Raw genomic sequence first — 19,612 nt, forward strand, 5'->3', positions numbered from 1 at the left:
CTTTCAGGCAGAGATAGTAGATGCACAGTTCACAGGTGCAACTGAAAATACAGACCCTGGACTTCAGAGAAGCAGATTTTGACTCCCTTAGGGAACTGATGGCCAGGATCCCCTGGGAAACTGATATGAGGGGGAAAGGAGTCCAGGAGAGCTGGCTGTATTTTAAAGAAGCCTTATTGAGGGCTCAGGAACAAACTAGGCTAGGGTTTGGTTTTCACAATGCTATAGTCTGATGAACTTAGTGGAGATTGAACGATTCTTTCACTCCTAGCGATGGCCCCTCCATAGCAAGGATGGAGCATATTGGCAGGATGGGGAAGCTTGGTCCCATACTATGACTACTCTGTCTAAATGGAGGGGTTTAAGTTCAGATCCTCAAAGATATTTTAGGTACTTAACTCCAATTGATTTTAGTGAGTCAGGTAACTAAATATCTTAGAGGATCTGGGCCTTAGTCTCTAGTGCCGTGAAACCATCTTAGTGCATTTATAGATTGAATAGGTTTCAGGGTCATTTATTTTAAATCATGCTGTGAAATATTGGTAGGTACTACAAAATGGAAGTTTAATAAAGTCATCATAAAAATACAAGAAAATTGTTTTGTACACCCACATCTCTCTGGCATTATTATGCATGGTTTAAAAATATGGGGAGGTGAACATCACTAAAACCCTCCTCACTACCCCTAAAAAAGAGTTCTGGTTCAAACGGTTGGTAAAAATGAAGGTATATTTATGGAAGCCATTTTCAAGTGGTCCCTAGGAAAATCAGAACTCAAAACTGCAGGCAACTAAAAGGAAGTTAATGGGTGATGCTGATTATTGGACAGACTTATCAGGTATAAATGAAGATTTCTCAGTAATAGATTAACTAGAGTATCAGTGCGTATCAGTCTCTGTGTGGTAGACTGCTGTTGTCAGTTTCAAAGTTCACAGTGAAAACCAGCGGAGTCTGAATGAAGTCTTGGTAGAGGAAGACTTACAGGAAAGTGAGGTAAGTGACACACTGAAACAGAAAAGTTATGAATTTAGGAATGGGGGGGGGAAAGCAGCAAAAATCAGTGATAAAAAGCTATACTTAATACTGTAGAGAAGCGTATGCACCCATCTTGCTGTGATTTTCCTATGCTGATCTGCATCCCTGTGCTTGATTTTCTAAGGTTCTGAGCACGTGCAGCTCCCTTTGACTTCAGTTGGTGGTGGGGATGTTTGGCACTTCTGAAAATCCAGCTCAGGGTGACAAACAGTCCCAGGTAATAGGGACAGCAGTTGGTGCTTATTTTTAAACACTTTCCTAAACAGGTTTAATGAATCTGAAGTGGGTAAGGGGAGATTATTAATTCAACTCTCTCAATTTTTTCTGTTCATTTTCGGTGAAGTTAATAAAGTGCCTGTTTTCCTAGCTTTTTCCATAATGATTAGACAGCTATTCCCCCACTTCATTAATATGTCTTAGAAAGTTAAATTTCTCTACCTCAATAGTCAGAGGACGGATTCATGAGTTTGTTAAGCACTATCGCTACATGTAAGATCTAGTGTGTCTCCTGTAACATGAGGGCTAGTTAAAATAACCTCTTTAACAGGTACAACAGAGCCTAAATAAATATGCAATATTGGGTGATGAACATTCTAAAAATATTTACTGAATATGACTTCTAGGAATATGCACACTGAATATCACAGTCCTTTAAACAATGCTTGTGAAGTTTCTAGTGTCACTGCTTACCAAGACCAACACTTTATTCACAAATATGGGTACTGTCTTTTTGACATATCCCTGAAATCCTAATTATTTTTAACTATAAAATTTATATAAAGCCCATTTGAGACAATCAGTGGTCTGGATCCAGGTAGTAAAGGCTCTTAAGATACTACATTACTTTAAATTAATAGGCACTATAAAGAGGAGCTCTCCTTTTAGTTGTTATATTTGTGTATGTATACATTGAAAATAAATTAGTTGTCTGTCCTCTCTATCACCATCAATCATCATCTTTCCCTTCCCTAGGTCCTACAGTGATTGGTGCTATACAAATCTAAAATGTATCATGCAGTGTGGTTGTAGCAGTGTTGGTACCAGGATATTAGAGAGGCAAGGTGGGTGAGTTAATGCCTTTTGCTGGAAACTTCTGTTGGAGAGAGACACAAGCTTTTGAGCATACACAGAGCTCTTCCTCAGATCTGGGAAATGTACTCAAAGGGCAAGTCTACACAGAAACTAGATATCCTCTGACTCACAGTGCTCACTCTATGGTGCTATTGAACAGCTGTGTGGACTTTTGGGCTCCTGGAGCTCAGAAGCCTGCACAGCAATGAAACAGCTTCACAGCCCAAGACAACTGGCCTGTGCCAGCCATGGGTTTCTCTTTGCTGTGTAGACATGCTTAGAGTGTCACAGGTGGAACACATTGTTTACCATAAGTACAGTAACTCCTCACTTAAAGTCGTCCCAGTTAACACTGTTTTTGTTATTAGGTTGCTGATCTATTAGCACATACTTGTTTAAAGTCACGCAATGTTCTGTTATAAGGTTGTTTGGCTCACACCCCACTCCGCCCACCCATCATTCCAGCTGGGGAGTGGGCAAACCCTCAACCCCACTCCCCAGCAGGAGCGCTGGGCAGGCTGAGCGAGTCAAGTCTTCAGGCCCCAACCCCACTATGCCCCTGCCTCAATCAAGCTCCACAATCATTTGTGCGTGCAGTGTTAAATTATTTATCAAACTTATACTGCTTATGTGTATGATGTCTTGTCTAGTGAAAAAGATTTCCCTGAAACTTAAGCTCCCCTATTTACATTAATTCTTATGGGAAAATTGATTTCACTTAAAGTAGCATTTTTCAGGAACAGAATTACAAAGGAGAAGTTACTGTAGTTAACACATTTCAAGGGACCATTCAAGATGAAGTAGCCTGTTAACATGAAAAACTTCAATCACCACCACTCATACATTAAAAACTCTGGAACATACCGACACCAGCAAAGGAAAGGGCGGGGGGAAGCAAAAGCTTGTCTCTCACCAACAGAAGTTGGTCCAATAAAAGATATTACCTTACCTACCTTGCCTCACTAAACTGGATTAGACAAATTTCTGGAGTTCCAACCTGAAGAGTCTGGAATGTTGGCCACGGCAGATGTTGCTATGCCAGCATCACCTTGGAAAGGGGCAGAGGGCGCCTGTTCTGGAGTGTTTGTTCTGGAACAGGAACCCCTTCTGAATCCCCCCCTATTGACAGCTTTGGGATAATTTTGGGACAACATTGACCTGTGGTACTGCTCAAGTGAGTAACTCCAACAGCTGTTTGACAGAGGGGAGACTAAGATGAAGACAGAGCCCAGAGGGTGGCTGCTGGAAGAGCATGTGAGCTACCCATGTGGTGGAGGACAGGCTCCCCAGGTTGTTCCCCATGTTTTGTGGGGTTTGAGCTGCTTCCATCATGCCATCAGATTTCGAGGGCTAGATGTAGGCTTAACTCACAAAACGCAGCCATTTGGGAGTTACAGAACCTACTCCTCTCCCCTCTATTCTCTCCCAGTCACCTTCTCCTCTGTAGGGGCTCTCCCACCTCCTCCCCCATTGTTCTCTCCTTAGCTGGATTGTTTCCCCTACATTGGACAGTTGTCCTCCTTAGTTTCTCAGCTCCCTCCTGGTTGTTCTTGATTCTCTCGATATGGGAGATCTGCTGATGTGGGACATTTGCTATGGCACCTCAAATCGGGGTCCCCTATTTGTGGATAGCAAGGGTGGACAGTGGATACGGAGGAATGCTCCTTGGAGTCAGCCACGGGTACTTCTCTGACGGGCAGTGTGCAGAGTCAAGTGCCAAAGGGCTTCAGTCAAAGCAGGTCAAAGTGCTGCAAGGGGCAGTTTTTACGGTTTACTGGTTATTTCTGAAAGTTGCTTAGGTATCACCCAGCTAAAACAGTTGTTAATATTTGTTCTGGATTTGCTGAAACAGGTGTGTGGACAAAGGCAGATACCATGTCTGACACTGACGAGATGACCATCAATCTTCTCTTGGTCGGAAGGACCCAAAGTGGCAAAAGTGCTTCTGGGAATAGCCTTCTGGGCAGCTTTGACTTTGACAGCCATCTATCCCCAAGCTCCGTGACCACATGCTGCCGTCTCGGATGCAGCTGCCGCATCTCAGGCTTCACACGCCGAAATGGCCATGAGCTAGCCCTGCGGGTTCACGTGATGGACACTCCAGGGTATCCTCACAGCAGCCTGAGCAAAGAAGAGGTGCAGCAAGCGGTGAGGGCAGCTCTGGCTCAGCACTTTGGAGATGAGGGCCTTCACCTAGCACTCTTGGTCCTGAGAGCTGACTTGCCTCTTTGTGAGGAAGAAAGTCACACAATTCAGCTAGTCCAGGTAAAAAATTCTGTACATACTGGCAACTCTATTGTTTTCAGAACTAGGAACCCTCAAAACAGCATCAACTGAAGTAGAAAGGAGACAGGTAGGTGCAGTTTACACACACCCCTCTCCCTCCCACAGTCCAAGCTTGTTCTAGCTAAAACTCAGTGGCATTTCTGTGCTGCAGACAAACTTTTCATGTTAAATTTGATGGAAGAAAGTTAAACACAGAATAGGTGGCCAAGTATTATTCACTGTTATCAATTATAGGAGAGCAGAAAGGGGCCTGTGAGTCTGGTTTACCCATTAAGAATGTTTTTCTCCCCTCTCCTCCCTCCATAATAGGATTTACATGTATTGAGGTTTATCATCAAGGACCTAGACCTGTTGAGAAGAAATGCTACTTTAATCATTTGCAGATAGACGCTAAAACAAACTACATTAAATACAGGGTGAATTAGGGTGTTCTGAATTGCACAAAACCCAGAGGAACATCAAAAATAAAATTTCCACCAGAACCTTAACTCTGCCCCCTAAAACACATGCATTTTCCAAGAATTGTACTTGGTGAATGTTAAGTTTGTAGATATTTTAGCTACAAGTTATTATATAAACAAGAGGAACATTTGATCAAAGCCACTGCTATTATCGTAAGACAGTAGAAACTCAGAGTTACAAACACCAGAGTTACAAACTGACTGGTCAATCACATACCTCATTTGAAACCAGAAGTATGCAATCAAGCAGCAGCAACAAAAAAGCAACACAGTACCATGTTAAGCATAAAGTATTAAAAACAAAGGGAAAGTTATAAAAAAGGTGACAAAGTAAAGAAACTTGGTTTTTTGTTTAAATTAAGATGCTTAAAAGCAGCATTTTCCTTCTGCATAGTACAGTTTCAAAGCTGTATTAAGTCAATGTTCAGTTGTAAATGTTTCAATAAACCACCATGTTCCGAGTTACGAACATTTCAGAGTTATGAATAATCTCCATTCCTGAGGTGTTCATAACTCTGAGGTTCTACTGTACTATTCTGCTTTTTCACAGCAGTTGTCTTTGGATCATCTCAAAGCACTTTACAAATAAAGAAAGTTTGTCAAAACTCCCCTGTGAGGTAGAGGTTATTCCCATTTACCAGTTGAGGAAACCACTGGTGGAGATATTAAGTGAATTGCCCGTGGCCACACAGGTACCTTTAAGTATAGCTCAGATCATCTACCTCTCTTATAATACCAATAGTGTTCAAAGCTAAGCAGGGAGTAATATACTTTACATTTCTTTAGCAACTTTCCTGTGGTGGGGATTCACTATAACAAATGAGTGTTTTAATCTCCCTCTCCTTGTGCTGGGGTGGAGACTCCTCCCACAGCCTTAGCAGTTGGCTGGAATTCACCCCAAAATTGCTCTGACACTTAGCAACAACAACAAAAACGGTCACTCACCTTCTCATAACTGTTGTTCATGTCCATTCCAAACAGGTGCACGCATGCATGGCAGCTGGAAAACTTTTCCCCTAGCAGCATCCATCGGGTTGGCCTAGGCACCCCCAGAGTCGCACCTACATGGCGCTCAATATAGCGCCCTGCTGACCCACCACCCTCTCAGTTCCTTCTTGCCAGCTACTCTGACAGAGGGGTAGGAGGGTGTGGTGTTCATGTCCATTCCAATACCCATCTCAAAGAACAATTACAAGAAGGGGAGTGACTGTTTTTTTCCTTCAAGTGCTTGTTCATGTCAATCAGGTGACTCACAACCTCAAGTTCAGGAGGCGGGGTCTGAGTCATCCACTGATTGGAGCACTGCTCTTCCAAAGGCCGCATCATCTCTGGCCTGTGGGGTGATTGCATAGTGCATGGAGCAGCAAGGATGTCAACCATTGTGTCAGCATCCTCTACCACCTCCTCTGCCCGGATCCCCAAGTTCTGGGCCACCCGTCGCAGCAGCTGTTGTAGGACCCTGTTGTCCTCCAGGGCCAGGGCTATCGATGTCCCTGCCACAGTCTGATCTGGGGAGAATGAGGAGGAAAGCCCTGACAACAGGCCCTGCTCACTCCCCTCAGCACCCAGGGGGTCACATGGCACCCAGTATTGCTACGCTGCCACATCAGCCGCCTGCAGTGCTGGGGCCGCTGGAATTGAGATTGTTGGCACTGAGGTCACCAATGCCAGTGGGAGTGAAGGGAAGGCTCTCAGTGGCACTGCTGCTGGTGGTGCCAGCAGTGCCTGCAGAGAGATGAAGGACATGGATCTGGACCTTGAGCCCTGGTTCTGTCCTTGGCACTGATGATATGTCCAGGGTGTCCAGAAAGGCCAGAGTCGGGAGTTGCCACTGCGGTGGCCATGGCGCTGGATAGGGCTGGCAGTCACACCAGGACTTGGACCTTCTGTTCCTGGTCCTATTGGAGTGGTAGGATTCTGACTCTGAGGTCTCCAAGGAGGACGACCATGGAGGAGTGGTGTTCTGTGGTGCCAGCGAGCGGTGCCGGGAACTGGGGGACCAGTGCAGTTACCCCACATGGGTGGACTGTGCTGGGGAAAGGCACGCTGGAGATGGATATCGTGCACCATCATAGCTGGCTTGCCCCTTGACAGAATTGGGGGCTGAGCAGTCATGGGCGACTTGTCTTGCATCTTTCGGGAGGACAGTGTCATGAGGTGCACAAGGTCCAGAGGTGCCACAAATGCCTCTGGCATAGAGGGGAGATGGAGCTCTCCACCATGCCAGTCCGGAGCGTGGTGAGGGTTCAGACTAGACTGGACCCCCAAGGGGGCAGGAGTCAATGAGACCCTGGGAGGCACAGGGGCCGAGGTGACATGGCCCAGTTTGGGTCTCCCTGATGCAGGCTCCTTGGGCTTGGATGGAGGAGAGCAACCCCTCTCTGGGGTTTTCTTTTTCTGGGGCATCGGGGACTAAGACCGGGGCCTCAGAGAAGATTATGTATGGGTGGAGCTGAGGTGGTGCAGTGACTCCTTGGGGTCCTTTCTCAGCACCGGCTCATGCATCGTTGGTGCCGAAGCACTATGCACCGATGAGGAGGTGCTGGGCATGGGTTCTGCTGACCCCAGGTCAGATTGTGGCCAGGATGCTGCCTCCATGAGAAGGATTTTGAGCCTTTGCTCCTGGTCTTTTAAGGTCCTAGGGCAAAACCCTTTGCAAATTCTGCACCTCTCCTTCTGGTGGCTCTCCCTGAGACACTACAGACAGGAAGAATGCGGGTCACTCTTCGGAATACATTTTCCACAGTCCTCTCAGAGTTTGAACACTGGGGACCAGGGCATACCCCAATGCCGGGGTGGGGGACCCCCAAAAGGAAACTTATGACCTAACTACTGATACTAGGTGCCACAAGTACTCCTGTTTTTTTTTAAACTAACACTAGTAAACTGAGAACAAACTATAAACACGAAGAGTGGACACTGCCCAAACATGCTTGCAAAGCAAGAGTAACAAGTTATTCCACCTAACCGTCACTGGTGGTAAGAAGGAACTAAGGGGGTGGCGGGTTGGCAGGGTTCTATACTGAGCACCATAAAGGTGTGACTCCAGGGGGCGCCCAGGCTGATCTGACGGATGCTGCTAAGGGAAAAGTTTTCTGGCTGCCACGCACACACCTGATTGGAATTGACATGAACCACCACTCAAAGAAGAACCTATTTTATCAGTGACAGTCACCTTAATCAGCAACATGTCGTCCCAGAGTCCCTCAGTCAATGATCAAGGGAATCTGTTTACCATTGAGCTCTGGCTGATCCCTATGGAGTGTATGACGCAAGCTTATGGTGCCTCAGTCCAGAGCTCTGACTCTGGATCCTGGTTCCTCTAGCAGTTGCTGGATCTCAGGCTGCCTCATACTACCAGATGCACAGTGCAGCACACATCTATCACTGTGTTGGCTGCCACTTCTTGCCAGGAGGGCTTGCAACAGGGCAGAATTTCCTGCATTCTCTCCACTCAACCAGTTTCGCCTGCATGCTCATCGACTCCGCGAATCAGGGCCGCAGAAGCAGGTTTTCACAGCACTATTGCTATTTGGGGCTGGGGGTGACTGTCCCACACACCAGCACAGTGGGCTTCACACTTCAAAATGCTCTCATTTTTTAAAATGAGAGCAACAATGCACAGAATGACTGCCTCAAAAAATTATTTTATATATATATATAAAAAAAAGATGACCTTGGCAGACTTGAGAACCAAGTGTTTTGAATTCTTGCCCCAGTTCCATGCTTTAATTTAAATCTAATTTAATTTAATTTAAAATAAACCACAATGGTTTCACAATAGAAAACTGTTAGAGAGTCACCATATATTTGCTTTGACTACAGTAATTCCTGCTCAGGCAGGACTAACCTTTTTTTTTGGGGGGGGGGCGTGCGCAGGAGTTAAACCCTGCTAAAAGCTCAATTCTTTTCTGTTCCTCACAGACAACTGAAAATTATGTTTTTCTGGATGTCTAGTGGGGGAAATAGTTTTGGTGATGTTTTGGGAGGGCATACTGGGGGTGCTGGAGGTTGTGGTGGGAGAAGAAAATCCGCTCTTGAGCTTTTCCATTGAAAATTTCTCAAATACTTCTCTTATGAATGAGCTTCTTTGAAAAAGTCAGCCAGCAGGGGGAACGTTGATTATCATTTTCACAGTGTCTATACTGAGCACTATAGGGATTAACTTTCTAAAGAGCTACATAATGTTACTCTGACCTAGTAGAGAAAAATCAAGCTCCCGTTAAAAGGTGCTTTTGGGATAAGGCCCACAGGCAAGGAAAAGGAGAAATCAATCAGAATTCTTTGTATTAGCCTTTCCATATGTTATTGGACAACTAAATTTCTCTGTTGGAAGAGAGATGAAAGATGTTAGAAGATAAGCAAATGGGAGATGATCCTGTCTCTCCCCCACCCCCACTGAATTGAAACCTACTACTTTTGTTTCATGTTTCTGTTATAATTATGGTTCACAGTTGATAGAATGGTTGCCTATTTATTTCTAAAAGCCCAGATGTTATGAGATCATCAACCAAACAGGGCGGGGCAGCTAGCCGAATCTTGGAAAAGTATGTATATTCTGAACAGTAGTGTTTATACTTTAACTGTCCTAAAATGACACTGGGACCATGAAAACCTTTTAGCAATCAGCAACAATTCTTGATAAGTCACAGCAATCCTCTACATATTAGGGGTAGCATATTGATAAACCACGTAGAATATGTTTACAGCTTTCTGCATTTTCATTTATTGGTGTGGTCTTGTGAATTGAGCACAGGACTCAAGGCCAGAAATCCCCAAATTCTAGTATTGACTTTAATGCTCACTTGCCTGACCCTGAGCAAGCCACTTAACTAACAACATTAATAGGCAGCTGCTTTAAAACAAACAGAAGGAAGTACTTGTTCACACAATGCACAGTCAACCTGTAGAACTCATTGCCAGAGGATGTTGTGAAGGCTAGGAATATAAATTGGTTCAGAAAAGAATTATATAACCTAAATTGAGGACAGGTCCATCAATGGCTACTAGTCAAGATGGTCAGGCATGCAACCCAATGCTTTGGGTGTCCCTAAACTTCCAACTGACAAGGAATGGATCACTCGATAACAGCCCTGTTCTGTTCATTCTCTCTCTCAAACATCTGGCACCAGCCACTGTTGGAAGATAGGATAGTGAGCTAAATGTATAGACACTGACTCAGTGGGTGCTCCAGGGCTGGGGGGGGGGGAAGTGGGTGCTGAGCACCCCCCCATCAGAACCTCCCCCCAGCACCTCCCTACTACCTAGCTCATTTGCACGGTCTCTTATTCACAATATACAGTCTGCCTCCTACCTTTAATCTTTAGATTCCAAGCACTGGGGAAGAGAACTCACCCATCTAGCAGAAGCTTTCAATCCAGCTTTATTTACCACATCAAACTTCTCTAAGCTCTCTCCTTACTGCCTCTGCTTACCAACTTTATATCTTCCCCTTGTTGAGCTAATTACCTCATTAGCACCATTGCCCCCAGCTGGCAACAATCCTCACTGTTACTGGTTAATTGATTCCAATTAAGCTCATGATCTTATATGCAATTACCTACAAGACCAGGGTACTAGATCTTACACTGTCATACATGCCTGTCTTTGTCTGGTATTGGTATATGTGCCCCTCACCACAGTATCTCATCATTTAGCTCAGCGGTCCCCAAACTTTTCACAGCCCCTCTCTCTGCCAAGGGGGAGGGGAGGGGGGCACGGACAGGGCAAGGGGGACAAGGCTGCGACTACAGCTGGAGGCGGGTCTGGGGCCAGGAACTGAGCTGTGGCTAGGGACGGAGGCTGAGGCTGGAAGCAGAAGCCGTGGTCCGGGGCCAAGGCTGCGGCCGAGCAGGAGGCAGAGCTGGAGGCAGGGGGTATGCCCCACAGTTTGGGTCCGCTGATTTAGATTGTAATTGGAATGGCTTGAAGCTGCCTGCGTTGCTAGTAGCTACCTAACAGCTGCCCAGTCACCTACATCAGTCTAAGTTCCCTGTAGCAAGGTAACCAAATCCAGGTTAACATTGGTAAGTTCTGGTTCAAACTGTAGAATAGAACAGTGGCTTCCAACATTTGTTCATTTGCAGACCCCTAAATAATTTCAAATGGAGGCATGGACTCTTTTCAAATCTACTGTCCGTATATATGTATATATAGAATTCTGTTCAGTCACTTTTCAGTTTAAGCCTTTCCCGAACCCCTTAGACATAGTCCAGGGACCACAGGTTGAGCACCACTGGAATAGAGGGTCTGGTCTATTGTTTTTCCCAGCTCCTCCCATTTCTGATATTTTTCTTGCAGTATCCCACCCCTAACTGGTTTCAGTTATGTTAATTATCTTACCAGATGGCTTAGGAGAAATAACTGGGAGTTAAGGTTATAGGCTGCAATTTAGGTTCAGACCTGGGTATTGCAGACTGCCCTGTAGATTGTCCTTTCTGGGCAACTGATGAATATAGAGAGTCTATATTCAAATTACATCTGACAGCTGCCCTCAATGCTGTTGCCTGTAAATTGGTGCTGGTTTGACTATAATCATACGCTCTTGCTGAACATTTCCCAGTATATTGGAGCAATTGCTCATCAGCACCAAGAGCTGTCATTCATTATACTTTTCAGACATCCATCTTGTTTATCCAGATGCTCAATGAGTACATAACACAATGGGAAGGGTTAATAAGAAGGCATGGTCTGAGGCGTAAATTTACTTTAAAAATACAGTATTTGAAATTCATTAATTTTACATTCACATTTCATGTCACCTGTTTTCTGCATACACAAAATATCAAAATTCATAAAGTGAATAGTCCAACTGCACTGAAAAGGAGTCAGCTCTAAAAAGAGGGAGCGTGGCTGACACAATCAAGTATTTCATATTGACCTAAGATTTTGTACTGCCCCTCCATTTCCCTCCCTACCAGGCTGTAAGCACCTCCCAGGAAAATGAGATTGGCATTGCATGATCCTTAGGCGATTTCATGAAGTCTTTTGCTCTTTTCCTTTCTCAGGATAGAGAAAACTGTTTGCAATAGGTTTTATTTTGCAAGATGGGAGTGGCAACTGTTGTAAATGATGTTATGGCTGTGGTGGAAAAGCTTTAATCAGAGAGAAAGCTTCTGCAATATGATCTAAAAGGTATCAGACTCTGGCTTGGATTCAATGCTCCTGAATGCTGAGGAGATATGATGAGATAACTGGCTCTGTGGATATGGGTAAAGCAGTGGACGTGATGCATCTTAACTTTAGCAAAGGCTTTGATAAAGTCTCCCACACTATTCATACGAGCAAGTTAAAAGAAAGTATGGATTGGATGAATGGACTATAAGGTGGATAGAAAGCTGGCTAGACCATTGGGCCCAACGGGTAGCGATCAACGGTTCGATGTCTAGTTGGCAGCGGATATCAAGCGGCATGCCCCAGGGGTCAGACCTGGAGGCAGTTTTGTTCACCATCTTCATTAATAATCTGGATGATGGGATGGATTGCATCCTCAGCAAGTTCACGGATGACACTAAAATGGGGGGAGCAGTAGATACGCTGGAGGATAGGGATAGGGTCCAGAGTGACCTAGACAAATTGGAGGATTGGGCCAAAAGAAATCTGATGAGGTTCAGCAAGGACAAGTGCAGAGTCCTGCACTGAGGGTACGTCTACACTACGGGATTATTCCGAATTTGCATAAACCGGTTTTATAAAATCGGGTGGAGCGCGGCCATACTAAGCACATTAAATCGGTGGTGTGCATCCATGGTCCATGGCTAGCGTCGATTTCTGGAGTGTTGCTCTGTGGGTAGCTATTCCCTAGCTATCCCATAGTTCCTTGAGATCCCAGTGCCTGATGGGGCAAAAATCATTGTCGTGGGTGGTTCTGGGTAAATGTCGTCAGTCACTCCTTCGTCTGGGAAAGCAACGGCAGACAAGCATTTTGTGCCTTTTCCCCCTGGATTGCCCTGGCAGATGCCATAGCATGGCAATCATGGAGCTTGTTTTGCCGTTTGTGACTCTCACCGTATGTGTACTAGATGCCGCTCACAGAGGCGATTCAGCAGCGCTACACAGAAGCATGCTTTGCTTTTGCATGACAGCAGAGATGGTTACTAGCCATATTGCACCATCCAAACCCTTCCCTAAATTGGAACTGAGGATGCTCATGGCTACCAGTCCTTTTGTACCCTTTGCTGCTAGTGCCCTGGCCGATCAGCCAGGGCAAAAAGCCAAGATTGGTTACTAGCCATATTGCACCTTCCATTGTTTTGTACCATTAGCGCCGATCAGCCAGGAATGACTCCTGAGTCAATCCCTCCTTTTGGTATCTAAAAATAGAATCAGTGCTGCCTAATATAGGCAAGTGTACTAGAGAACCACCGTATCATAGAACCAGAGAGCACAGCTGCTCTGTGTCAGAGCCTGCAGAAATTATGATCTGTATGCTATTCACAGGGGTGCTCCTGTAACAACCCCACCTGTTGATTCCGTTCTTCCCAGCCTTTCTTGGCAGCATTGTCCCCTCACTTGTGTGATGAATTAATAAAGAATGCAGGAATAAGACACACTGACTTGTTAGTGAGAAATGAGTGGAAGGCAGCTTCCAGCTGCTATGATAGTCCAGACAGGACATTAAGCAGTGTGTAGGAGAGAAGCCCAGCATCCCACTGCTAGTCCAGGGGCAACTGAATCTTTTCTTTACACATGAAGGGTGGGGGCTGATGGAGCTCAGCCCCTGTTGCTATGATGAGGATGGTTACCAGCCATATTGCACCATCCATCCACCAGAAAAATTAGGGCCAATAGGCTGATGATGAGGATGGATTTCAGCTTATTGTACCATCAGCTGAGGCTGATGATGAGGATGGATTTCCATCATATTGTAAGCAAGGATGTCGGTGTTGAGTGCTGCACTATCGTGTCTATCTGCAGCATTCAGTAAAGATAGGGTGACATGTAAAAGAGTCAGAGGATTGTTTTACCTTTCGCTTCTGGGGTGGGTGGGGGTGGGTGAGTAGATTGCCAAGCTATGCCCTGACCCGCGGACACTGTGTTTGACCCTAGAAGCATTTGGAGCTCAGCCAAGAATGCAAATACTTTTCGGAGGCTGCAGGAACTGTGGGATAGCTTCAGTCCTCCAGTCCATGAGCATCCATTTGATTCTTTGGCTTGTCATGCTGCAGTGCGCTGAGTCCCTGCTATGGCGTCTGTCTGGAGATTTTTAAAAAAGGATTCTGAATTTCATCTTCTGTAACGGAGCGCTGATAGAACGGATTTGTCTGCCCTTACAGCGATCACATCCACATGGTCCATGCGGGAGCTCTTTTTTTATTTTGATTTCGACTGCATCACCACCCGCTGATCGGAGCTCCACGCTGGGCAAACAGGAAATATTCAACTTTTCCTGTTTACCTGACCACTGCATCCGAGTTCAGATTGCGGTCCAGAGCGGTCACTGGTGCACTGTGGGATAGCTCCCGGATGCCAATTAATCCGATATGTTAATACGTTTAAAGAGCCATTAAAATCGATATAAGGTGCCTCCTAGTGCGCCTAGTGTAGACCAGGCCTGAGGATGGAAGAATCCCATGCACCGCTACAGGCTGGTGACCGACTGGCTAAGCAGCAGTTCTGCAGAAAAGGACCTGGGGATTACAGTGGATGAGAAACTGGGTATGAGTCAGCAGTGTGCCCTTGTTGCCAAGAAGGCTAATGGCAACACTCCTACTAATGCAGCCCAATATGCCAGCAGAGGGAAGTGATTATTTCCCTCTATTTGGCACTGTATTTCATCCAGTTTTGGGCCCCCCATTACAGAAAGGATGTTGACAAACTGGAGTCCAGCAGAGGGCAACAAAAATTATTAGTGGGCTGTGGTATATAACTTACAAGGAGAGGGTGAGGGAACTGGGCTTATTTAGTCTGCAGAAGAGTGTGGGGGGGGGGGGGGATTTGATAGCAGCCTTCAAGTACCTAAAAGGGGGTTCCAAAGAGGATGGAGCTTGGCTGTTCTTTGTGGTGGCAAATCACAGAACAAGAAGCAATGGTCTCAAGTTGCAGTGGGAGAGATCTAGGTTGGATATTAGGAAAAACTATTTCACTAGGAGGGTGGTGAAGCACAGGAATAGGTTACCTAGGGAGGTGGTGGAATCTCCATCTTTAGGGCTTTGTCAAGCTGGCCCTTAGAAACCTCTGGCTGGGATGATTTAGTTGGGGTTGGTCCTGCTTTGAGCAGGGGTTTGGTCTAGATGACCTCCTGAGGTCTCTTCCAACCCTAATCTTCTGATTCTAATGTTCTTTCCACAGGCAGATTCCCATGACCAAACATTCCTTATAATCAACTCTTGTGTGTCTTGTTCTGGGCTTTGGGAGACTTTGTCCCAGAAGAACAGAATTAATTTGACTATCATAAATGGTGATGTGGTCTCTAGCTGTAGATGGTGCTTGACACAGTTAATCATACATAAAGGGTACATATTTAAGAAACCTGGGGTAGATAGGGACAATGTATACAAGACCTTTATATTTCTAATGACACTATGTATTAAGAATTCAGGCCTCACTGATTTTTTGAAACTAAATTGACTAATCAACCTAATTATTACAACACTTTAATCTGATTTAAAACTGGTAACTCAGTATTTACACACTATTAGAACACTTGATGCAATTTGGCTGGTATAGTCCATGTTCTGCACATACCTAAATACTCCCTATTGAATATGATATTCCTCACTTTGTGCCAATATATTGTACATTGTTGCTGTGTGAAGTTAAACCACCCATGTATATCACATCACGTGGAGAAGTGGCTGCATTTCCATGGTGGGTGAAGAAATTCTTCTACATCAACTGTGTATAACACTGAGGTCCTTTAAGGCACCAATACCAAGATCCAGAGTGACAGTTCTTAACCACGTGAATTCAAATTAGTCTTCTCTGAAGATGTACATACCAATCCCACTTCAGGAACAGGCTGGGTTCTCAAACATACCTTCAAGGAGCAATACTGCATGATGTGAAAGTGTTTTCTACCTCTCATTTCTAAGATAACCTAAGCTATTAAATTACTTTATAAAAGCCTACTGGAACATTCAGATTTGGATTTTTAAGAATAAAAACTGTATTAGTCTTACCTGTTTCATGATGACAGACTTAATTTTTTAATATTTTAAAAATAAATAAAGTTCTCAAAATATAAGAAATTAAAGACTGGATTCTGTAAAGCATTGGGCCTTAAATCTGTTAGATTTAAGCTCTTACAGCAGAAATTGATGCCTGGGTTCTATGGAAAAATAATGGTGGACTAGAATTCCTTATGTTCCCTCAGTTTTGGCTATACATCATATTTTTTTCTTATCTGCAAGCATACCCCCCAGAGTTTGTACAGAGCACCACTGAGATCAACAGGACTCTACAATGGCAAAAAGATGTTGATGCAAGCTATGGCCTTGCAAGTCCTAGTTACAGACACTTTTGCTTAAATTGCATTTTAGTATCAGATGCTTTTGAAATAAAAATCCAAACGAATACTGTATGCTACAAGCATAAATTTGCTCTTGCATCACCCACTCTGCTTACTTATTTGAAAGAATATTGTCAGATTTTTTTTTCAATTTTTCCTTTATTTACCAGTAACTCCTGGAAGATTAAAACTGAATAGTGTTTTCCTTGTAGTGTCACCCATGTTAGCATGCATACAGTAAAAGGTTGCTAACAGGTGCGGGGGGGAGAGGGACATTTTCTTTTCTTTGATGAAAGAGCAACAAAGCAGCAAAAGCATACAAAGAATTATACTGATACGCTGAACAGAAAAGAAAATAAAGGTGTCACATTTTGAGTCTGATTCTTGAGTGTACTTTCAAACAAAATGTACACAGTAAATACAATTTACTGTAAAACAATGAAATGCAAACCAAAAAAAAGGAATCTTGAAACTAATTTTATAGGCAACGAGCTTTAAAAGCTTTCATAAAAACAGACCCAACTGAGCTACATTAAAAGAGGGAACATAAGCATCAGTTAGCAGCCCTACCAGGGAAACTTGTTTTTTCTCCCCTCATCCATGACTATACATTTTAAAAAAAAAAAGATAGGAATGCTCTATTTACAGATATGAGTCCATCATGCAATATTAACAGTTCTCAACTGTATTTTTAGTATTGCTTGGCATCAGATTGTTTTCACAAACACAGTATGAATGTCTTACATAATCAACTTTCATATCTTAGTAGGAAAAGATCACTGTTCCTGTATTTCAGAAGCCTTTGTGGGACCAAGAGATGAAGTTATTTTTTTCTTTTGGATGGAGTGGGATGCAAATTCCATACGAGAGCTTTATACAATCTGCTTTATAGTGACCAAAAAGAAGTCTCTTGACCACCTATCTTAATTATAAATGGTATTAACACCTTTGAAGGTCAAGGAATCATAGCCATTTTCTTGCAATTCAAACTGTATGACCTGGCTTTCTATTCAGAGCTTATTGGTCTGTCAATACATACATACACAATCTATTTTGGTGTATGGGGAGGGAGATGGGAACAAGAAATGATAACTATTGGAGATTTGTTTTTCATTACAGGAACTTCTGGGTCCCACATGGAAAAACTTCACTGCAATTCTATTTACGCATGCAGACAAGGTAGAAGAGGCAGGATTAAATGGAGACAAATATTTGCATATTGCCTCTGATATCCTGTTAAACCTTTTGAGCTCAATACAACAGAGATACATTTTTGTAGACAACCAGGCAAACACACTCCAAGAGGAAAGAAAAACAATCTTAAGAAAAATCATGGAATTTATAAGACAAAATAGTTACCAGGTGCTTCTAGTTAAATAAATGGATGGTGACAAACACAAATTATCTCTCAGGTACTCATTTACTGACAGCCATCTTCTTTTCTACTTTGGGATAAAATGACATGCAGAGACGAGGACTCTAGAAGTCAGCACTTAGTGCTTGGGGTATTCATGCCCAAGTCAACATTTGCATTTCACTTATCATAAAATAGATGAAAACTGTTGAGACTACAAAATTAGTTACCATAAGCATGTATAGTATGCCTATCACTCTACTATCTAACAGCCATTAATTATCACACCAGATCATGGATTCAGGTTGAATTCTGGACAGCGTCCCTATTACTGTGTTTACAAATACTATACCACAGACCATTACATTTTATATTGTAGCTCACAAAGAGCAGGTTGCTGAGTAGAAAATAAGAATATGTATGCTCTAAACCATTATAGTGTTGCTGTGCATTATTGAATCGCTACCACATCCTGCCTGAATTGCCTGCCCTTCAGATTCTTATTTTTTGCACTTGATTCTACAATCTTTACTAACATATATGTTAGATCTTACAGTTTGAAAGTCTCATACTCTAATCTATTTTTCCCACCTTGATTCATAATGAATCCTAATTTAAACAGCTTCAACTTCTTAAAGAATATCAGACCTCGTTGGCTGTTTAAATAGCTCCCATGTTTTGAAGATTATTTAGAGTATTTGGAAGAACTAATTATTGCTGCTAGTTCCCAGATGCATGCAAAATTAGTACTGTGGGGGTATATATACAAAGCACATTTAAAAACATTTGTATTCATCTTTCCTTTGTGCCTGTCTCTTAATTTTATATCATTGTCATTTTGTTGTTTTCCCAGCTTACTGAATGACATTTGAATTCTGGAAAATTCAAAGACTGAGAAATGTATTTTATTACTTCAGTGGTTAGACAATAGATGGACAGTAAATGAAACACAAACACTTGGAAGTATATTTAAACAGTTATTGGGGATTTGAAAAGGTTAGTTGTGAATTGATATACTGCTGCCATTGTCAGCTCATGACTTTATATTAATTGTGGCTACTTCCTTTTAACATGTGATGCAGTAAAATAGCTTATTTTAAAGTGTAAAAATTAAATTAGCTGTTCCTGTTTCAGTAAAGTATGTGATTCTGTTTACAATGTGTGTCTGAAGAAATTTCATGTAGAAGTTAAAATACAAAAATGGATTCACTTGATTTTTGTTTCATGCATCAGTGCAGCACTAAAATTGAATTAAATTAATTTTGTTGGTCAGAATCTATTCTTCAGTGATGATTTACGGGTATGATCCACCACATTCACTTCAGTTAAATTAGAAGTCTCTGCTTAGGAGCAGCCCAAAACTACATGGGCAGAGGACTATGACATGAGTTCCACCTACCCACTGTCAGATCACTAACTCTACACTACCTGAATACCTGGCATTAAGGACCTTTCTCCATGAGGGCCCCTGCTTCCTGAGTAACTCTGTGGGTCACAGTGGTTCTCAACCTATTTACCATTGTGGGCCGCATCCAATACTACTTGTATGGCCCAGAGGATGTCACAAGGGCCGCAGCTCAGTGCTGATTGGGCCGCAAGTGGACCACGGGCCGCAGGTTGAGAACCACTGGTTTAGAGTGCAGAGTACTTCTCCATCCCTTTCTAAACTAAGCTCAAATATCCTCAGAATCTGCACCCCATATTCTACTGAAATAGGCTCAAGCATTTAATATACCTAGTTAATAACTGTGCACATTATTTAATTTGTCTAATCTGCAAAGTGAACAAGGTGAATGAGTGCATTTTGAAAATGTCAGTCACACATTCATACTTTTGGAGAAGAAGAGATAAAAGAAAAATGAATCAGTCATGCCTTGGGGGTTTATATTCATGTCTTTATTGTGCTTGCACTGCTTTCCATTTAAGCCTCTGAACAGTTTCTCAGTAATTAGTTTT

General features: G+C 43.3%; 1 protein-coding gene and 1 long non-coding RNA gene across 3 annotated transcripts in view; one reads left to right on the plus strand and one right to left on the minus strand.

Annotated features, from left to right (window-relative positions):
• The window catches only part of LOC120405688, a 94,903-nt gene extending 84,628 nt beyond the window's left edge, over nt 1-10,275 (minus strand). For both annotated transcript variants that reach the window (XR_005598773.1, XR_005598772.1), the window contains exon 1: nt 10,168-10,275. This is a non-coding gene — a long non-coding RNA (uncharacterized LOC120405688). The remainder of the gene's footprint in view (nt 1-10,167) is intronic.
• GIMD1 (GIMAP family P-loop NTPase domain containing 1) lies at nt 3,152-18,852 on the plus strand. The gene is made up of 3 exons (XM_039539392.1): nt 3,152-3,280; nt 3,959-4,371; nt 17,422-18,852. The coding sequence occupies exons 2-3, from the start codon at nt 3,982-3,984 to the stop codon at nt 17,680-17,682; spliced, it is 651 nt and encodes a 216-aa protein (XP_039395326.1). The 5' UTR covers nt 3,152-3,280; nt 3,959-3,981; the 3' UTR covers nt 17,683-18,852.
• The last annotated feature ends 760 nt before the right edge of the window (nt 18,853-19,612 follow it).

Source organism: Mauremys reevesii, linkage group 5 (assembly GCF_016161935.1).
Source record: "Mauremys reevesii isolate NIE-2019 linkage group 5, ASM1616193v1, whole genome shotgun sequence".
In the NCBI taxonomy this organism is placed as follows: Eukaryota; Metazoa; Chordata; order Testudines; family Geoemydidae; genus Mauremys; species Mauremys reevesii.

Excerpts from the sequence above, each read along its gene's own strand:
- GIMD1 (XM_039539392.1), top strand. The coding sequence starts at position 3,982 with ATGTCTGACACTGACGAGATGACCATCAATCTTCTCTTGGTCGGAAGG. Across the intron at positions 4,372-17,421 it reads ACACAATTCAGCTAGTCCAG|GAACTTCTGGGTCCCACATG; the intron begins GTAAAAAATTCT and ends TTTTCATTACAG.